This window comes from Rhinoraja longicauda, chromosome 30, assembly GCF_053455715.1.
Source record: "Rhinoraja longicauda isolate Sanriku21f chromosome 30, sRhiLon1.1, whole genome shotgun sequence".
NCBI lineage: Eukaryota > Metazoa > Chordata > Chondrichthyes > Rajiformes > Arhynchobatidae > Rhinoraja > Rhinoraja longicauda.
The window spans coordinates 6,596,104-6,613,970 of NC_135982.1; the positions used below are offsets into that span (position 1 = coordinate 6,596,104).

Consider the following 17,867-nt stretch of genomic DNA (forward strand, 5'->3'; position numbering starts at 1 on the left):
GGGGTACTGATTGAGAGTGATCAGCCATGATCGCATTGAATGGCGGTGCTGGCTCGAAGGGCTGAATGGCCTACTCCTGCACCTATTGTCTATTGTCTATTGTCTACTTGGTATAAATGAGAATTTAGCAGCACAGATAACAACACATGACCCATCAGCACCTCTTGCATTTGCCAGACAGACGTCTTTATCTTCGATCTTCCTTTTCTTTCCCCTCCGGCAATTAGTCGTTTGTTTTTTATCGTGTTCAGTCTTCAGATTCTCATAATGATGCCTGTTCAAGAATCAACATTAAATAATCGATAGCCTTCCTTCCAACACTTTTGCTCAATGCCAGTCAAATTTCACAATGCCGTTAAGAGTACCGTGTTCAGTTCTGGGCACCACGTCATAGGAAAGATGTTGTCAAGCTGGAGAGGGTGGAGAGAAGTTTTACGAGGATGTTGCCAGGACTAGAGGGTCTGAGCTATAGGCAGAGGTTGAGTAGGCTAGGACTCTATTCCTTGGAGCACAGGAGGATGAGGGGAGATCTTACAGAGGTGTATAAGATCATGAGTCTCTTGCCCAGAGCTGGAGAATCCAGGACCAGAGGACATAGGTTTAAGGTGAAGGGGAAAAGATTGAATAAGAATTTGTGGGGTAACTTTTTCACACAAAGGGTGGAGGAAGCTGCCAGAGGAGGTAGTTGAGGCTGGGACTATCTCAACGTTTAAGAAACAGTTAGATAGGTACATGGATGGGACAGGTTTAGATGGGATATGGGCCACATGCGGGCAGGTGGGACTAGTGCAGTTGGGACATGTTGGCTGGTGTGGGCAAGTTGGGCCGAAGGACCTGTTTCCACACCGTAGGAGTCTATGACTCTATAACTGTTATGGCACAGAGGTGGCCACTCAGCCCATCAATTCTGTGCCTGCTGCAGGTTAAAAAAAAATCCTATTGGTTCCATTTTCTGCTTGTATCCCTGCAATTTATTATCTCTCAAGTGTTTGCCCAGTTCTCGTTCCAAAGACCCGTCATTGCTCTCTCCACCCTAATAGGGAATGAATTCCAGACTCTAACTCTGCTCGGCATAAAATAAAACTTTCCTTGCACCCCCACTTATATCTCTGGTACTGAATTTTAAATCTTCCTCTTTCAGTCTTTGAAGCAGCCATAAAGGAGAACTAACTGTTTCCTTCTAGTTACACTCTCGAAGCCACTCATGATCTTGCGTAACTCTATCAAATTCCCCCTTTCATCTTGCTCAATCTGTATATATTTTCTCCAGAGGAATTATATAGCGCACTTGGTTCCTGAAACAATCCTCTGCACAAGGGGAGAGTTTTGTGCACGAGCTTGGGCGTACAGTTTGCCCAAGAAGGGCAAGCCCACATCCCATTCCTGACCACTATCCTGCCAGCAAAGTGGCCAAGCAGACACACACAGCAAGGACAGATTCAAACTCTCACTCTGAAGATGTACACTGTGGACGGCTCGATCGTCATCATGCATTATCTTTCCACTTGCTGGTTAGCACGCGACAGAAGCTTTTCACTGTACCTCAGCACACGTGACAATAAACTGAACTGACCGAACTAGTAGTATAGGAAAAAAAACAACTGCAGATGCGGGTTTAAATCAAAGGTCGACACAAAATGCTGGAGTAACTCAGCAGGTCAGGCAGCATCTCGGGAGGGAAGGAATGGGTGACGTTTCGGGTCGAGACCCTTCCTCAGACGATTCTTCAAACTGACTGAACTGACTGTTGACTTGTATTTGGTGCTCATCTCCACAGGTGGGGAGCTGTACTCTTGAGCATCTGAGCGAAGGATGCTCCCTCATTTTCCCAGGCTTTGAAGTGACATTTTGGAGTACCATTGGGAAATCGGAAGGAATCAACCTCGGTTCACAAGAAGCTGCAGAGGCTAGAATCCTGAGCAAAACACAAAGACTCAGCAGGTCAGGCAGCATCTGTGGAGGGAATGGACAGGCGACGTTTCGAGTGGGGACACTTTGTCGGACTGACCAAATGTCGCCTGACCCTTTCCGCCACAGATGCAGTCTGCAACCCTTCTCCCCTATCTCCAACACTTACAGAGGCAACAACCTTGGGGTATCATGTGGAGGCCTGGTTAGATCGAGAGGTTTCTTTCCCTCCCAGATGATTTTTTACAACCCACGAGCTATATTAGAACGCAACAAAAGCTTTTCACTGTACCTCGGTGCACGTGACAATAAACTAAACGGAATAAATTGCAAGTGAAACACTGTGTGGGAAGGAACAGCAGATGCTGGTTTAAACCGAAGATAGACACAAAATGCTGGAGTAACTCAGCGGGTCGGGCAGCATCTCTGGAGGGAGGGAATAGGTGACGTTTCGAGACACGAAGAGTCATCCATTCCTCCTCTCCAGAGATGCTGCCTGACCCGCTCAGTTACTCCACCATTTTGTGACCACCAGGGAACCATTACTCTAAACAATGTGTTCTGACACAAGGATAGGATTATCTACAAGTTGACTCACCTAAGCACTTTAACAGTCTCCACCCATTCGTCCTGCTTGCTTTCCCAGGTGTCCAGTGTCACCCATTCAGAGTTCTGGAGGGCTTTTTCTATCATGGCCACGCGATGGGCTGCCTCTATAAGGCCCTTCTTTTTGTACGCATCACCCACCGGTGATATAATGCCCCTGAGCACCATGTACTTCCCTGGGGCAGATACAAGCTTTGGGTAAAATTAAGTGGCAGAATATATTGCATGCATTTTAGTTATAAATTAAGCAGCAGAATATACTTCATTCATTAATACAGCTATACAGGCGGGAAACAGGCCCTTCGGCCCAACTTGTCCGTGCCGACCAAGTTGCCTAATCAAACCCATCCCACTTTCCCATACCCATCCTGTCCATGTACCTGCGTCGGCAGATGCTGGTTTAAACCGAAGATAGACGCAAAAAGCTGGAGTAACTCAGCGGGACAGGCAGCATCTCTGGTGAGAAGGAACGAGTGGCGTTTTAGTTCGAGACCCTTCTTCAGACGGGTCCCTTCTGAAGAAGGGTCTCGACCCGAAACGTCATCCATTCCTTCTCTCCAGAGATGTTGCCTGTCCCGTTGAGGGACTGTAGCATTTTGTGCCCATCTTCCATCCATGTACCTGTATGAGTATCTTTTAAATGTTGTCATTGTACCCGCCTCTGCCACTTGCTATGGCAGCTCGTTCTATACACACACCACCCTCTGAGTGAAACAGTTGTCACTCAGGTCCCCTTTAAACCTTTCCCCTCTCATCTTAAGCCTCTGCCCCCTACCTTTTGACTCCCCTACCCTGGGGAGAAGACCACGACCATTCACCTTATCTCTGCCCTTCATGATTTTATAAAACCCCTCTCCTTTATGTGGTAACATCTTTTCAAATCTCCTGTGGAGTTGAAAAGGCCAAACTGAGCTGAATTACAAGCAGCACAGCTGGTAGAGCTGCTGCCTCACAGCGCCAGAGACCCAGATCCCATTCTGGCCTTCAGTGCTGACTGTGTGTAGTTTGCACGTTCTCCCTGTGACCGCGTGGGTTTCCTCTGGGTGCCCTGGTTTCCACCCACATCCCAAAGACATGCAGGTTTCTAGGTTAATTGGCCCTCTGTTGGATGAGAAAGTGGGATTATATTGAACTCGTGTGAACAGGTGATCGATGGTTGGCATGGACCTGGTTGGCCAGAGGGGCCTTTTTCTGTGCTGTATCTTTCATTTTCAATGGTTCAATTATACTTTATTTTTGCATGTACTCATGTACAGTGAAAACCCTTTTTTGACACAGTTCAGTAACAATCTTACTCTTCCTAAGCTTCATACATAAGCGCAAGCACAAGAAATTCTCTGGATGCTTTCAGGAGAGAGCAAGACAGAGCTCTTAATGATAGCGGAGTCAGGGGGTATGGGGAGAGGGCAGGAACGGGGTACTGATTGTGAATGATCAGCCATGATCACAATGAATGGCGGTGTTGGCTCGAAGGGCCGAATGGCCTCCTCCTGCACCTATTGTCTACAAGAGTGTAAGAGTAGTAGATTACACTGAGACAGTACACAAGAGACGCCACGTGTCCGACGCCATCTTGTACCCTTCAAGTTCAATCTTCTAATGTACACAAATAATGCCCAATACGCACTGCACAGTGTAGAGTGTCACATCACTGCGGAAGCACGGCACGGATTGAAAAATCCCCTCACAATGCATGGGTGGCAAGCCTTAATCGTGCACGCGGCTCCTGTAGAAACCATGCCACCCAGCAGCAGAACACACCCACAACAATTAACACCAATGCAAAGATCAAAATGGCGCAATTCCCTGGCACACAACTGACATGGAGTCTAAGGAGTAGAAATTCCTCTGGTTGCCATTGCCATAACCTGGTACCAAACCAGATGGTAATACCCTGCTACCAACCCTTTAGAAACATAGAAACATAGACATAGAAAATAGGTGCAGGAGTAGGCCATTCGGCCCTTCGAGCCTGCACCGCCATTCAATATGATCATGGCTGATCATCCAGCTCAGTAGCCTGTACCTGCCTTCTCTCCATACCCCCTGATCCCTTTAGCAAAAAGAGCCACATCTAACTCCCTCTTAAATATAGCCAATGAACTGGCCTCAACTACCTTATGTGGCAGAGAATTCCACAGACTCACCACTCTCTGTGTGAAGAAATGTTTTCTCATCTCGGTCCTAAAAGACTTCCCCCTTATCCTTAAGCTGTGACCCCTGGTTCTGGACTCCCCCAACATCGGGAACAATCTTCCCGCATCTAGCCTCTCCAACCCCTTAAGAATTTTATATGTTTCTATAAGATCCCCCCTCAGTCTTCTAAATTCCAGCGAGTACAAGCCCAGTCTATCCAGTCTTTCCTCATATGCAAGTCCCGCCATCCCAGGGATTAATCTGGTGAACCTTCTCTGTACTCCCTCTAAGGCAAGAACGTCTTTCCTCAGGTTAGGAGACCAAAACTGCACACAATACTCCAGGTGCGGTCTCACCAAGGCCCTGTACAACTGCAGCAGAACCTCCCTGCTCCTAAACTCAAATCCTCTTGCTATGAATGCCAACATACCATTCGCTTTCTTCACTGCCTGCTGCACCTGCATGCTTGCTTTCAATGACTGGTGCACCATGACACCCAGGTCACGTTGCATCTCCCCTTCTCCCAATCGGTCACCATTCAGGTAATACTCTGCTTTCCTGTTCTTGCCGCCAAAGTGGATAACCTCACATTTATCCACATTATATTGCATCTGCCATGCATTTGCCCACTCGCCTAATCTATCCAAGTCACTCTGCAGCCTCCTAGCATCCTCCTCGCAGCTAACACTGCCACCCAGCTTCGTGTCATCCGCAAACTTAGAGATGTTGCATTCAATTCCCTCGTCCAAATCATTAATATACACTGTAAATAACTGGGGTCCCAGCACTGAGCCTTGCAGTACCCCACTAATCACTGCCTGCCATTCCGAAAAGGACCCGTTTATTCCTACTCTTTGCTTCCTGTCCGCCAACCAATTTTCTATCCACCTCAAAATTGAACCCTCAATACCGTGTGCTTTAAGTTTGTACACCAATCTCCTATGTGGGACCTTGTCGAAGGCCTTCTGAAAGTCCAGATATAACACATCGACTGGTTCTCCCTTATCCACTCTACTAGTTACATCCTCGAAAAATTCTATAAGATTCGTCAGACATGATTTGCCTTTGGTAAATCCATGCTGACTTTGTCCGATGATTTCACCACTTTCCAAATGTGATGCTATCACATCTTTAATAACTGACTCTAGCATTTTCCCCACTACCAATGTTAGGCTAACTGGTCTATAATTCCCCGTTTTCTCTCTCCCTCCCTTTTTAAAAAGTGGGGTTACATTAGCTACCCTCCAGTCCTCAGGAACTACTCCAGAATCTAAAGAGTTTTGAAAAATTATCACTAATGCATCCACTATTTCTGAGGCTACTTCCTTAAGCATTCTGGGATGCAGCCTATCTGGCCCTGGGGATCTATCTGCCTTTAATCCATTTAATTTACCTAACACCACTTCCCGACTAACCTGGATTTCCCTCAGTTCCTCCATCTCATTAGACCCCCGGTCCCCCGCTATTTCCGGCAGACGGTTTATGTCTTCCTTAGTGAAGACAGAACCAAAGTATTTGTTCAATTGGTCTGCCATCTCCTTGTTCCCCATGATCAATTCACCTGTTTCCGACTGCAAGGGACCTACATTTGCCTTAACTAATCTTTTTCTCTTGACATATCTATAAAAGCTTTTGCAGTCAGTTTTTATGTTCCTTGCCAGTTTTCCCTCATAATCTATTTTCCTTTTCCTAATTAAGCCCTTTGTCCTCCTCTGCTGGACTCTGAATTTCTCCCAGTCCTCTGGTATGCTACTTTTTCTGGCTAATCTGTATGCTTCATCTTTTGTTTTAATACTATCCTTGATTTCCCTTGTTAGCCACGGATGCACTACCTTTCCTGGTTTGTTCTTTTGCCAAACTGGGATGAACACTTGTTGTAGTTCATCCATGCGACCTTTAAATGCCTTCCATTGCATGTCCACCGTCAACCCTTTCAGCATCAATCGCCAGTCTATCTTGGACAATTCACGCCTCATACCCTCAAAGTTACCTTTCTTTAAGTTCAGAACACTTGTTTTTGTATCGACTTTGTCACTCTCCATCCTAATGAAGAACTCTACCATATTATGATCACTCTTGCCCAAGGGGCCTCGCACAACAAGACTGCTAACTAACCCTTCCTCATTACTCAATACCCAGTCTAGAATGGCCTGTTCTCTCGTTGGTTCCTCGACATGTTGGTTTAGAAAACCATCTCTCAAACATTCCAAGAAATCCTCTTCCTCAGCACCCCTGCCAGTTTGGTTCACCCAATCTATATGTAGATTGAAGTCACCCATTATAACTGCTGCACCTTTAGTGCATGCATTTCCAATTTCCTGCTTGATGCCATCCCCAACCTCACTACTGCTGTTAGGTGGCCTGTACACAACTCCCACTAGCGTTTTCTGCCCCTTAGTGTTTCGTAGCTCTACCCATACCGATTCCACTTCCTCCAAGCTAATGTCCTTCCTTTCCACTGCTTTAATCTCCTCTCTAACCAGTAACGCTACCCCACCTCCTTTTCCTTTCTGTCTATCCCGCCTGAATATTGAATATCCCTGGATGTTGAGCTCCCAGCCTTGGTCACCCTGGAGCCATGTCTCCGTAATCCCAACTATATCATAATCATTAATAACTATCTCCACATTTAATTCATCCACCTTATTACGTGTACTCCTTGCATTGAGACACAAAGCCTTCAGGCTTGTTTTTACAACTCTCTTACCCCTTATACAATTATGTTGAAAAGTGGCCCTTTTTGATTTTTTCCCTGGATTTGTCTGCCTGCCACTTTTACTTTTCACCTTGCTACCTGTTGCTTCTACCCTCATTTTACACCCCTCTGTCTCTCTGCTCCAGCTCCCATCCCCCTGCCACATTAGTTTAAATCCTCCCCGACAGCACTATCAAACACTCCCCCTAGGACATTGGTTCCATTCCAGCTCAGGTGCAGACCGTCCTGTTTGTACTGGTCCCGCCTCTCCCAGAACTGGTTCCAATGTCCTAAAAATTTGCGTGATGTCAACGGAATTAATGTGGGAAGGGAAGTGTAAGTCGCAGGCAGCATACTCGTGCACATTTAATGGCGCTGACCAACAGTTAACTTCCATTCTTTAAGTCAGGAGTGGCACGGTGGTGCAGCGGTAGAGTTGCTGCACTACAGCGCCAGAGGCCCGGGTTCAATCCTGACCACAGGTGCTGTCTGTATGGAGTTCCTACGTTCTCCTCACAACCGTGTGGGTTTTCTCCGGGTGCTCCGGTTTCCTCCCACGCTCCAACGACGTGCAGGTTTGTAGGTTAATGGGCTTGGGCAAAATAAATTGTAAATCGTCCCTCGTGTGTAAGATAGTGTTAATGTGCAGGGATGGCTGGTCGGCACGGACTCGGTGGGCCGAAGGGCCTGTATCGCAATCTCGAAACGACAACGTTGTAGCTTTCACGAGAGGGAAAAGTGAGAGAGTCAAACCTGTTTCATGTAGGTAATCGCGAGCCAGTTCAAATATCCTCAGGTGCATGTTTGTGATGGGGTTGAATGAGCCGCAAACCAGCAACACCACCTCGATACAGATGTCCCGGTTCTCCATGGTGCTTCTGCTGCAAAACACAGACCAGCGTGAGAAAAAATAACGCTGAGGAAAGGTTTTGTTTTCAAATCTGCGGAATAAAAATCTGGATCAGCATTCCATTCTTTCGATAAGTTCAGTGTAGAGATACGGCGTGGAAACGGGTCCTGTTGGCCCACCCACCAAGACCAAGACCGCACCGACCTGCCAGCACCCCGTACACGAGTTCTATCCGACACACCACAGGCAATTTAAAGAAGCCAATCTTGAACGTCTTTGGAGTGTGGGAGGAAACTGGGGCACCTGGGGGAAACCCATGAGGTCACAGGGAGAACGTGCAAACTCCGTACAGACGGCACCTAGAGTCAGGATTGAACCCGGGTCCCTGTATCTGGCACTGCGAGGCAGCAACTCTACCGCTGCGTCACTGTGCCTATCCTGAAGGATGGAATTCATGTGTCTCTTGTCACTGGCTGGACTTTACCAACAAATCTGCTCATTCTTCAAGCCGTGAGTCCAGATTATGGGTGTGGGTCGGCCATTCCAACACGAAGAGCAGAACAGGCAAAAGCTGCTCCACCTTCAGCCTGACTGCAGTCTGTCCCGCAGAGTTTCCCACTGAATCAGGAACTGAAACCCCGGCTGATGCCTGTTCCCTTTAGCTGTGGGCTTAAACCGCAACGCCCCCCCAGGCTGACACGGACGGAAGAGTGAAGTTCAAGAGTCGACCTCAGTGCCCCCGGCTCCACGTGTTAACTTGGCTGAAACCTTCCTGATTGGGCCACGTGAGACCTCACTTTCAGCAGCTGAGCACTGAGATAGGAATCACATCTCAGCAAAACCCACAAGCTTTTAAGGAACACACATGGCCGTCCCCCTTGCCAAAGTACAATAACAAGTACGAACCTGCATCGATTTCAAAACAAGAAAAGCAAAGCACGACAGACCCTGGAAACCTGTGAAGTCTGAAGAAGGGTCTCGACCCGCAACGTCACCCATTCCCTCTCTCCAGAGATGCTGCCTGACCCGCTGAGTTACTCCAGCATTTTGTGTCTACCTCCGATCTAAACCTGCAGCTGCAGTTATCATCCTACAGATCCTGGACACTTGTGGAACTCATTGCCACAGACGACTGTGGAGGCCAAGTCAATGGATATTTTTATGGCAGAGATAGAAAAATGCTGCCTGACCTGCTGAGTTACTCCAGCATTTTGTGAATAGAAAGATTCTTGATTTGTGCGGGTGTCAGGGGTTATGGGGCAAAGGCAGGAGAATGGTGTTGGGAGGGGGAGATAGATCAGCCAAGATTGACGGAATGGCGGAGTAGACTAGATGGGCCGAATGGCCTAATTCTGCTCCTATCACTTATGAAACCTGGGACATCGGCAAATGTTGAAAACACTCAGCAGGTCAGGTGGGAGAGACGGTTAATGTTTCAGATACATAATCTCTCCTCAGAACTCAACCCCCCAATGAAATAAGTTTTCAAATCATAATTTTTAAACAGCCTGAAGCAATGGTTCGATCTGAACCGGCAGTATTGTCACTGCATGTTGGGGTGACATTAATCTAGGTTAGCTCTGTGGTAAGGCAGCAGCTCTACCAGCTGTGCCACTGTGCTGCCCTATTCACACAGTCATAGAAACATAGAAAATAGGTGCAGGAGTAGGCCATTCGGCCCTTCGAGCCTGCACCACCATTCAATATGATCATGGCTGATCATCCAGCTCAGTAACCTGTACCTGCCTTCTCTCCATACCCCCTGATCCCTTTAGCCACAAGGGCCACATCTAACTCCCTCTTAAATATAGCCAATGAACTGGCCTCAACTACCTTCTGTGGCAGAGAATTCCACAGACTCACCACTCTCTGTGTGAAGAAATGTTTTCTCATCTCGGTCCTAAAAGACTTCCCCCTTATCCTTAAGCTGTGACCCCTGGTTCTGGTCATAGCACAGTACAACACAGCAATGTTTGTGCCTGACACTGTGCCTGGCTGAAGATGGACACAAAATGGTGGAGTAACTCATTGGGTCAAGCAGCATCTCTGGAGAAAATGGAACAGGTGAAGTTTCGGGTCAAGACTCCTTCACGTCACCCATTCCTTTTCTCCAGCGATGCTGAGTTACTCCAGCATTTTGTGCTTATCTTTTGTGTAAACCAGCATCTGCAGTTCCTTCTTACATATTATGCCTGGTTGAACTGATCTTATCTGCCTGCAAGTGATCCATATCCCTCCGTTCCCTGCATATCCACGTGTCCTTTTAAATGCCACTATTGTATTTGCCCCCACCACCACCCTTCAACATCACTAATGATCTATTGCCTATTCACCAATGATCTACGTGCGTTAATTGACTACTACATTTCCTACACGACAGAACGGCAATTTAAAGTTACTTCGCTGCTTGTAAAATTGATCTGAAAGATAGTGCTGAAATATATATTGGTAAATGACCGTGGCGTAACAGTAGAGCTGCTGCCTTACAGCGCCAGAGGCCCGGGTTCGATCCCGACTGTGGGTGCTGTTTGTAAGGAGTTTGTACGTTCTCCCCGTGACCTGTGCGGATTTTCTCTGGGATCTCTGGTTTCCTCCCACATGGTAAAGACGTACAGGTTTGTAGGTTAATTGGCTTCAGTAACATAGTCAATTGTCCCTCGGGTGTGCAGGGTAGTGTTAGTGTGTGGGGATCGCTGGTCGGTGTGGTCTGTTCTGCCATGTATCTCTAAACTAAACTAAAGATGTTTTTTTATTTCTTAAATTATAAACCACTCGGCATTTCAGAAATTTTACAAGTAACTGTTCCAGGACTACTACAAGCCAGACAGAGCTGGTATTAGGCTGTGGGCCCAGCTGATATCTCCAGCAGAAAACAGCACATTCAGTGGCTGGACCATACAGACTAGGAACACGTTTTTAAACAGCGTTTAAACGATGCTTAGATGTGAAGGTTTTCATCTCTGAGTCTGAAGAAGGCTCCCCACCAAAGTGTTTGAAGAAGGGTCCTGTCCTGAAACATCACCTATTCCTTTTCCTCCAGAGATGCTGCCTGTCCCGCTGAGTTACTCCAGCACTTTGTGTCTATCTTTGGTATGAACCAGCGTCTGCAGTTCTTTGATTCTACAACACATGGCATGTCCGAGGAAGGGTCTCGACCCGAGACGTCACCTATTCCTTTGCTCAGAGATGCTGCCTGACCCGCTGAGTTACTCCAGCTTTTTGTGTCTGTCTTTAGCTTGTCTATTAGCTGATCTGTGCTTGGTGGTTGTGGGTATCAGAATTAACCTCAATCAATCTGGGAAGGGAGAAACATTAGCCTGAGCTCTTGGCACAAAGTACCAGTTCACAGGACTGATTCAGATTAGGAGGCAGCTCCACACATAGTCAGACGGTTGGTGCTAGTTAAGGCCCAATATTTACATCACAGCAAGGGCATCTCTAGGAGAATATCCCAGCAGGAAATCTAACCTTTGGGAATGAAAGGGCGGCACGGTGGGGCAGCGGTAGAATTGCTGTCTTACAGCGGACAGAGACCGAGGTTCGATTCCAACTACAGGTGCTGTCTGTACGGAGTTTGTACGTTCTCCCCCTGACCGCGTGGGTTTTCTCCGAGATCTTCAGTTTCCTCCAACACTCCAAAGACGTACAGGTTTGAAGGTTAATTGGCTCGGTTCACATGTAAATTGTCCCTAGTGCGTGTAGGATAGCGTTAATGTGTGGGGATCGCTGGTCGGTGCGGACTCGGTGGGCCGAAGGGCCAGTTTTCGCGCTGTATCTCGAAACTAAACTGAAACTAAGGGAAGGCCAGGGAAGGGATTCATCACTGCGAATCTAAGCTTTGGTCAAGTGCTTGGGACTCCCTGGGGATGCAACTGAGTGGATTTACCCACCTATTGTCAGCAAACTTCAGGCTGTCATCAGGTAAAGACTGGCCTTCCAGTTGCATTGATCAAACAGCATGGGAATAGCAGGCAGCATGTACACTAACCTACTGTCCAATACTTGGCCCATTGGACCATAGCCTTACATAGCATGGTGTTTCAAATGCACATCTGAAGACTGTGAGAGTTCCTTATTCCACTTTCTCCACAGGAGTTGAACTCCAGGTTTCAAATACCATCCAAGTGAAATTATTTAAATCTCCTCTAAACCTCCTGCCCTTACCTTGTGCAGCTCGATTGCTTTCAATATATAGTCTTTATTTTGACTGGATAGCATGCAAACAAAAGCTTTTCACTGTATCTCGCTACACATGACAATAATAAACGAAACTAAAGGTAGACACAAAATGCTGGAGTAACTCAGCGGGTCAGGCAGCATCTCAGGAGAGAAGGAATGGGTGACGTTTCGGGCCGAGACCCTTCTTCAGTCTGAAGAAGGGTCTCGACCCAAAACGTCACCCATTCCTTCCCTCCAGAGATGCTGCCTGACCCGCTGAGTTACTCCAGCATTTTGTGTCTACCTTCAATTTGAACCAGAATCTGCAGTTATTTTCTTACATAAACTAAACCAAAATCACGCACTCTCATCATAGATCCCCGTGCAGTTGGAAAGGTTTCTCATTTCCCTCCATTACCATGTGGGTCTTTGATGATACAGGTCCACCACCGATTTTCCGGCACCCTTGGTTCCAGAGTCTTTCCGGATTATCTTGTTTTGCCAGACCAGGAGAGGTCACGGACTCCGAGGGGAGCCCCGACGCCACCGGAATGGTCAGCCACGGCCACCGAGGGGCCCGAGATCACGGACCACAAAAGTCGGCCTCGGGAGTCGGCTATGGGAACGGATCTGCCGGCTCCGGCTGAGCCGGAGTTCCAGAGCCCCGGCCACAGGCGACAAATTCCACCCTCTGACCAGCCGTGGCAGGTACCGATCTGGTTGGCGTTGGCCACGTCACCGGGCCTAGACGCCACGTAGGTTTACTAGGTTAATTCCCGGAATGGCGGGACTATCATATGTTGAAAGACTGGAGCGACTAGGCTTGTATACACTGGAATTTAGAAGGATGAGAGGAGATCTTATCGAAACGTATAAGATTATTAAGGGGTTGGACACGTTAGAGGCAGGAAACATGTTCCCAATGTTGGGAGAGTCCAGAACAAGGGGCCACAGTTTAAGAATAAGGGGTAGGCCATTTAGAACTGAGATGAGGAAAAACTTTTTCAGTCAGAGAGTTGTGAATCTGTGGAATTCTCTGCCTCAGAAGGCAGTGGAGGCCAATTCTCTGAATGCATTCTAGAGAGAGCTAGATAGAGCTCTTAAGGATAGCGGAGTCAGGGGGTATGGGGAGAAGGCAGGAACGGGGTACTGATTGAGAATGATCAGCCATGATCACATTGAATGGCGGTGTTGGCTCGAAGGGCCGAATGGCCTCCTCCTGCACCTATTGTCTATTGTCTATAAGTGTTTTCTTTACGCAACCCTTCCTGTAGTTCCCTTCAATGACGATCCCTTCAATCACTCGTGTTTTACACAACAAAAAAACCCCACACAAAGTGCTGGAATAACTCAGCGGGTCAGGCAGCATCCCTGGAGATGTTAAGATTCCCGAGATGCTGCCTGACCCGCTGAGTTACTCCAGCACGTTGTGTTTTCTTTTTTTTGTATAAATCAGCACCTGCAGTTCCTCGTTTCTTCTTCTCTCTAATGTTTCTTTTTGTGGTTGTACTGTAATATCTCTGCCCTTGTCTCGTGTATGCCCCTGATAATGAGAGATAGTATCCCGTATACCTTTTTAACCACGTTATCTATTTGTGCTCTTGTATTCAGGGACCCTTGAACAGTTACGCCGACGCCCCTCTGCTCCTCAGAACTTACGAGTCATCCAGCATGGAAACAGGCCCTTCGGCCCTACTTGCCCATGCTGACCAGCATGCGCGGTCCTGCCATTTTTGTTCACATCCTAGCCTGATCAGTTCTCCCAAAACTGGAACCTTTCATTTTCAGGATTACATTTTATACGCTGCTGTTCTCCCTATTTTACTAACTGAACAACATCATCCCTGAAGGTATTTATTCACAAAAGGCTGGAGTAACTCTCCCTGAAGTCCCTGAATATCATCCCTGAAGTCAAAGACTACCCTCCTCACCATCAATGTCTCCGTAGATTATTGTTTCATCTGTGAACTTGCCATTCATAACTCCCACAACCATAGCCGGATTATCAATGTACGCAACAAACAGCAAGGGTCCCATCACCGACCCCTGTGCTCCACCACTGGCCACGGCCTTACCATCACAAAAGCCACCCTTGACCCTCGCTCACCACTGCCCCTCACATCATTTTCCAGGTCATTTTCACACCCAATTTGCCAACTTGCCCTGGGTTCCACGGGCTCTTACCTTTTTGACCAGTCTCCCATGTGGGACCTTGTCAAAGGCCTTACTGGAGTCCACGCAGACCGCACCAACCGTGCGACCCTCAGCGACATGCCTAGCCACCTCCTCGAAAAATTCAATCAAAGCAGTCAGACAGGATCTTCCTTAACAAAGCCATGCTAACTACCCGTGAATAACCCCGCTGCCAGGCTACTCTGAGGGATGGGCCTCGTCAGCAAGGAGAGGGATCTGAATCAGGAGCGCAAACCACCCAGGGCCGGCTGGCGTGCTGGGGCTGGGAGCTGCTGCTGCAATGCTCCACACAACATAAACCGTTGGCACCATAACCACTGACTCCCTAAGCTAGGACCCACTGACTCCCTTAATCATAATTAGATATGTGCTAGTTTACAGATCCAGATTGGAAGCAGGCCCAAGGCCCAGTCTCTAAAACCCAGTGGTATGAATATTGAATTTGTTCCATTGAACAAGTATCCCTGCATCCCCTCTCTCCATCCCTCCCCTGCCTAAGTTGTACCTGCTTCACAGTCGTCTTGTTGAGGCTCATTGTCTGTACTCGTTCTCCGAGCACACAGCTAACAATGGCCTGTTTCCGTTATCATCCTCACTTTTTTTGCATATCTTTCATTCATTTGCTCTACATCTCCGTTTCCCTTTTCCCTTAACTCTCCGTCTGAAGAAGGGTCTCGACCTGAAACGTCACCTATTCCTTTTTCTACCAGAGACGCTGTCTGACCCGCTGAGTTGCTCCAGCATTTTTGTGTCTATCTTGCGTACACCCTGGCCATTAATCACCCGTTCACACTTGTTCTGTGTTTCTCATCCACTCCCTAGCCACGAGGGGGCAATTTACAGAGGTCCAATTAACCTACAAACCCGCACGTCTTTGGCCATGAGGGAGGAAAATGAAGCACCCGGAGCAAACTCACGTGGTCACGGAGAGAACGTGCACACTCTATGCAGACAGCACCCGAGGTCAGGATCGAACTAGCTTCTCTGGCGCTGTGAGGCAGCTGCTCTGCATATAAGTCATAGACTGGAGGTGGCAAATGTTGTGCCTCTTTTCAAGAAGGCCTGCAGGGAAAATGCTGGGAACGACAGGGCCGGTGAGCTTAACATCTGTAGTTGGTAAGTTACTGGAGAGGTCACACGAGCATTTGGATGGGCAATGGCTGATTAGGGATAGTCAGCATGGTTTTTATACGTGGGAGGTCGTGTCTCACAAATCTGATTGAGTTTTTTGAAGACGTGGCCAAAAAGATTGATGAGGGCAGAGCTGTAGTTGTTGTATACATGGACTTCAGTAAGGCGTTCGACAAGGTTCCGTGTGGTAGGCTGCTCTGGAAGGTTAGGCCGCATGGGATCCAAGGAGAGATAGCTGAATGGAAAACAAATTGGCTCCATGGAAGGAAGCAGAGGGTGATGGTGGAAGGTTGCTTCTCAGACTGGAGGCCTGTGCCTAGTGGTGTGCCTCAGGGTTCAGTGCTGGGCCTATTACTATTTGACATCTACATCAATGATTTGGATGAGAACATACAGGGCAAGATTAGTAAGTTTGCTGATGATACAAAAGTGAGTGGTTTTGCAGATAGTGAAAAAATGGTTGTGAACAATTGCAGCAGGATGTGGATCGATTGGCCAGGTGGGCAGAGGAATGGTTGATGGAATTTAATACAGAAAAGTGTGAGGTGTTGCATTTTGGGAAGTGGAACAAGGGCAGGACCTACACAGTGAATGGTAGGGCCCTGGGTAGTGTTGTGGAGCAGAGGGATCTAGGAGTACAGGTGCATGGTTCCTTGAAGGTCGAGTCGCAGGTTGATAAGGTGGTCAAAAAGGCCATTTGCACTTTGGCCTTCATCAGTCAGAGTATTGAGAATAGAAGTAGGGAGGTCATGTTGCAGTTGTATAAGGCGTTGGTGAGACCGCATTTAGAATATTGTGTTCAGTTCTGGTCACCATGTTATAGGAAAGATATTGTCAAGTTTGAAAGGGTTCAGAAAAGATTTACGAGGATGTTGCCAGGACTAGAGGGTGTGAGCTATAGGGAGAGGTTGAGTAGGCTGGGACTCTATTCCATGGAGCGCAGGAGGATGAGGGGAAATCATGAGAGAAATAGATCGGGTAGATGCACAGAATCTTTTGCCCAGAGTCTTTTGCCCAGAGTAGGGAAATCGAGGACCAGAGGACATAGGTTCAAGGTGAAAGGGAAAAGATTTAATAGGAATCTAAGGGGTAACATTTTTTCACACAAAGGGTGGTGGGTGCATGGAACAAGCTGCCAGAGGAGGTAGTTGAGGCTGGGACTATCCCAAGTTTTAAGAAACAGTTAGACAGGTACATGGATAGGACAGGTTTGGAGGGATATGGACCAAGCGTAGGCAGGTGGGACTAGTGTAGCTGGGGCATTGTTGGCGGTGTGGGCGAGTTGGGCCGAAGGGCCTGTTTCCTATGACTCTGTGTGTTAGAAAAGTGGTATTCATAAAAGTGGTGCAGAGAGTAAGGGTTTGCACTGAAGAATGCTTAGTAATCTCTTCAAAGAAGGTGCCCCAAAGCAGACTAAACACCATCAGGCTACGCAGACTACCCAGCAAGATCTACCAATAACAGCGGGTCAGGAGGTTTTTTGAAGACAAGTTTCACAGACTCGGTGAAGCAGTGGACACAGATCTATAAATATTATCTGGAATCATGTGTCATCTAGTTTAAAGCAATTTTTGTATTTCCTAACATTGGCTCAGACTCTGGGGTGAAAGGAAATGACTTTTCTTTCTGGTGCCACTTTCTTGCTATACTGCCTGCACCACATTCTTGACACCTCTAGAAAAACAACATTCATGAAAACCATAAACGCAAGTCAAACAGAAAGAAATGTGCCCAAGCATGCTGTGTGATCATTTACCACGATTACAGGGTTGGAAAAGGTTCCAACCAACAGATTATTAAAAAATCCACATTTTAAATTCCTGCGACACTTTTTATATCTCATTTGATTTTCTGACACGTTCTAGTCTGCTCTTTATTCTAGTTTGTTCCTGCTTTTAAAAATGTTACTTGAAGCAGTACAAGCTAAACTGATCTAACACAAACGGCTGCACCACTTCATGCCAAATTCACTGATAATTTGAACCGTTTTCCGTATAAGAGTGGATTTGTTTAACGGGAGCCAGCACGTTGGAGACACAATGTGAACCATTTTACAACTCTTGTAGACTCGGGGTCAGATTTCTTAAGACTTTTAGTCAAACATTCGTGTTGGAGCAGAGTGGAGGCCTTGAATTTCACACCAGGATAAATTTAAAGAGTGTTCCAGATGAGGTTCACTTTCCCTAGGGG

The 17,867-nt window shown here is 47.3% G+C and overlaps 1 protein-coding gene across 9 annotated transcripts in view; it reads right to left on the reverse strand.

The window, feature by feature from the left end:
- Positions 1–17,867, reverse strand: part of nmnat1 (nicotinamide nucleotide adenylyltransferase 1) — a 31,550-nt gene that overhangs the window by 4,546 nt on the left and 9,137 nt on the right. For 2 of the 9 annotated variants that reach the window (XM_078425689.1, XM_078425688.1), the window contains exons 4-7: positions 14,538–14,639; positions 8,099–8,286; positions 2,507–2,690; positions 162–274 (exon numbers count right to left, since the gene is read on the reverse strand). In XM_078425689.1, coding sequence (XP_078281815.1) covers positions 162–274; positions 2,507–2,690; positions 8,099–8,286; positions 14,538–14,626 — 574 coding nt within the window. In that variant the 5' untranslated portion in view covers positions 14,627–14,639. The remainder of the gene's footprint in view (positions 1–161; positions 275–2,506; positions 2,691–8,098; positions 8,287–14,537; positions 14,640–17,867) is intronic. The other 7 variants (XM_078425692.1, XM_078425690.1, XM_078425693.1 and 4 more) reach the window with 7 other exon arrangements.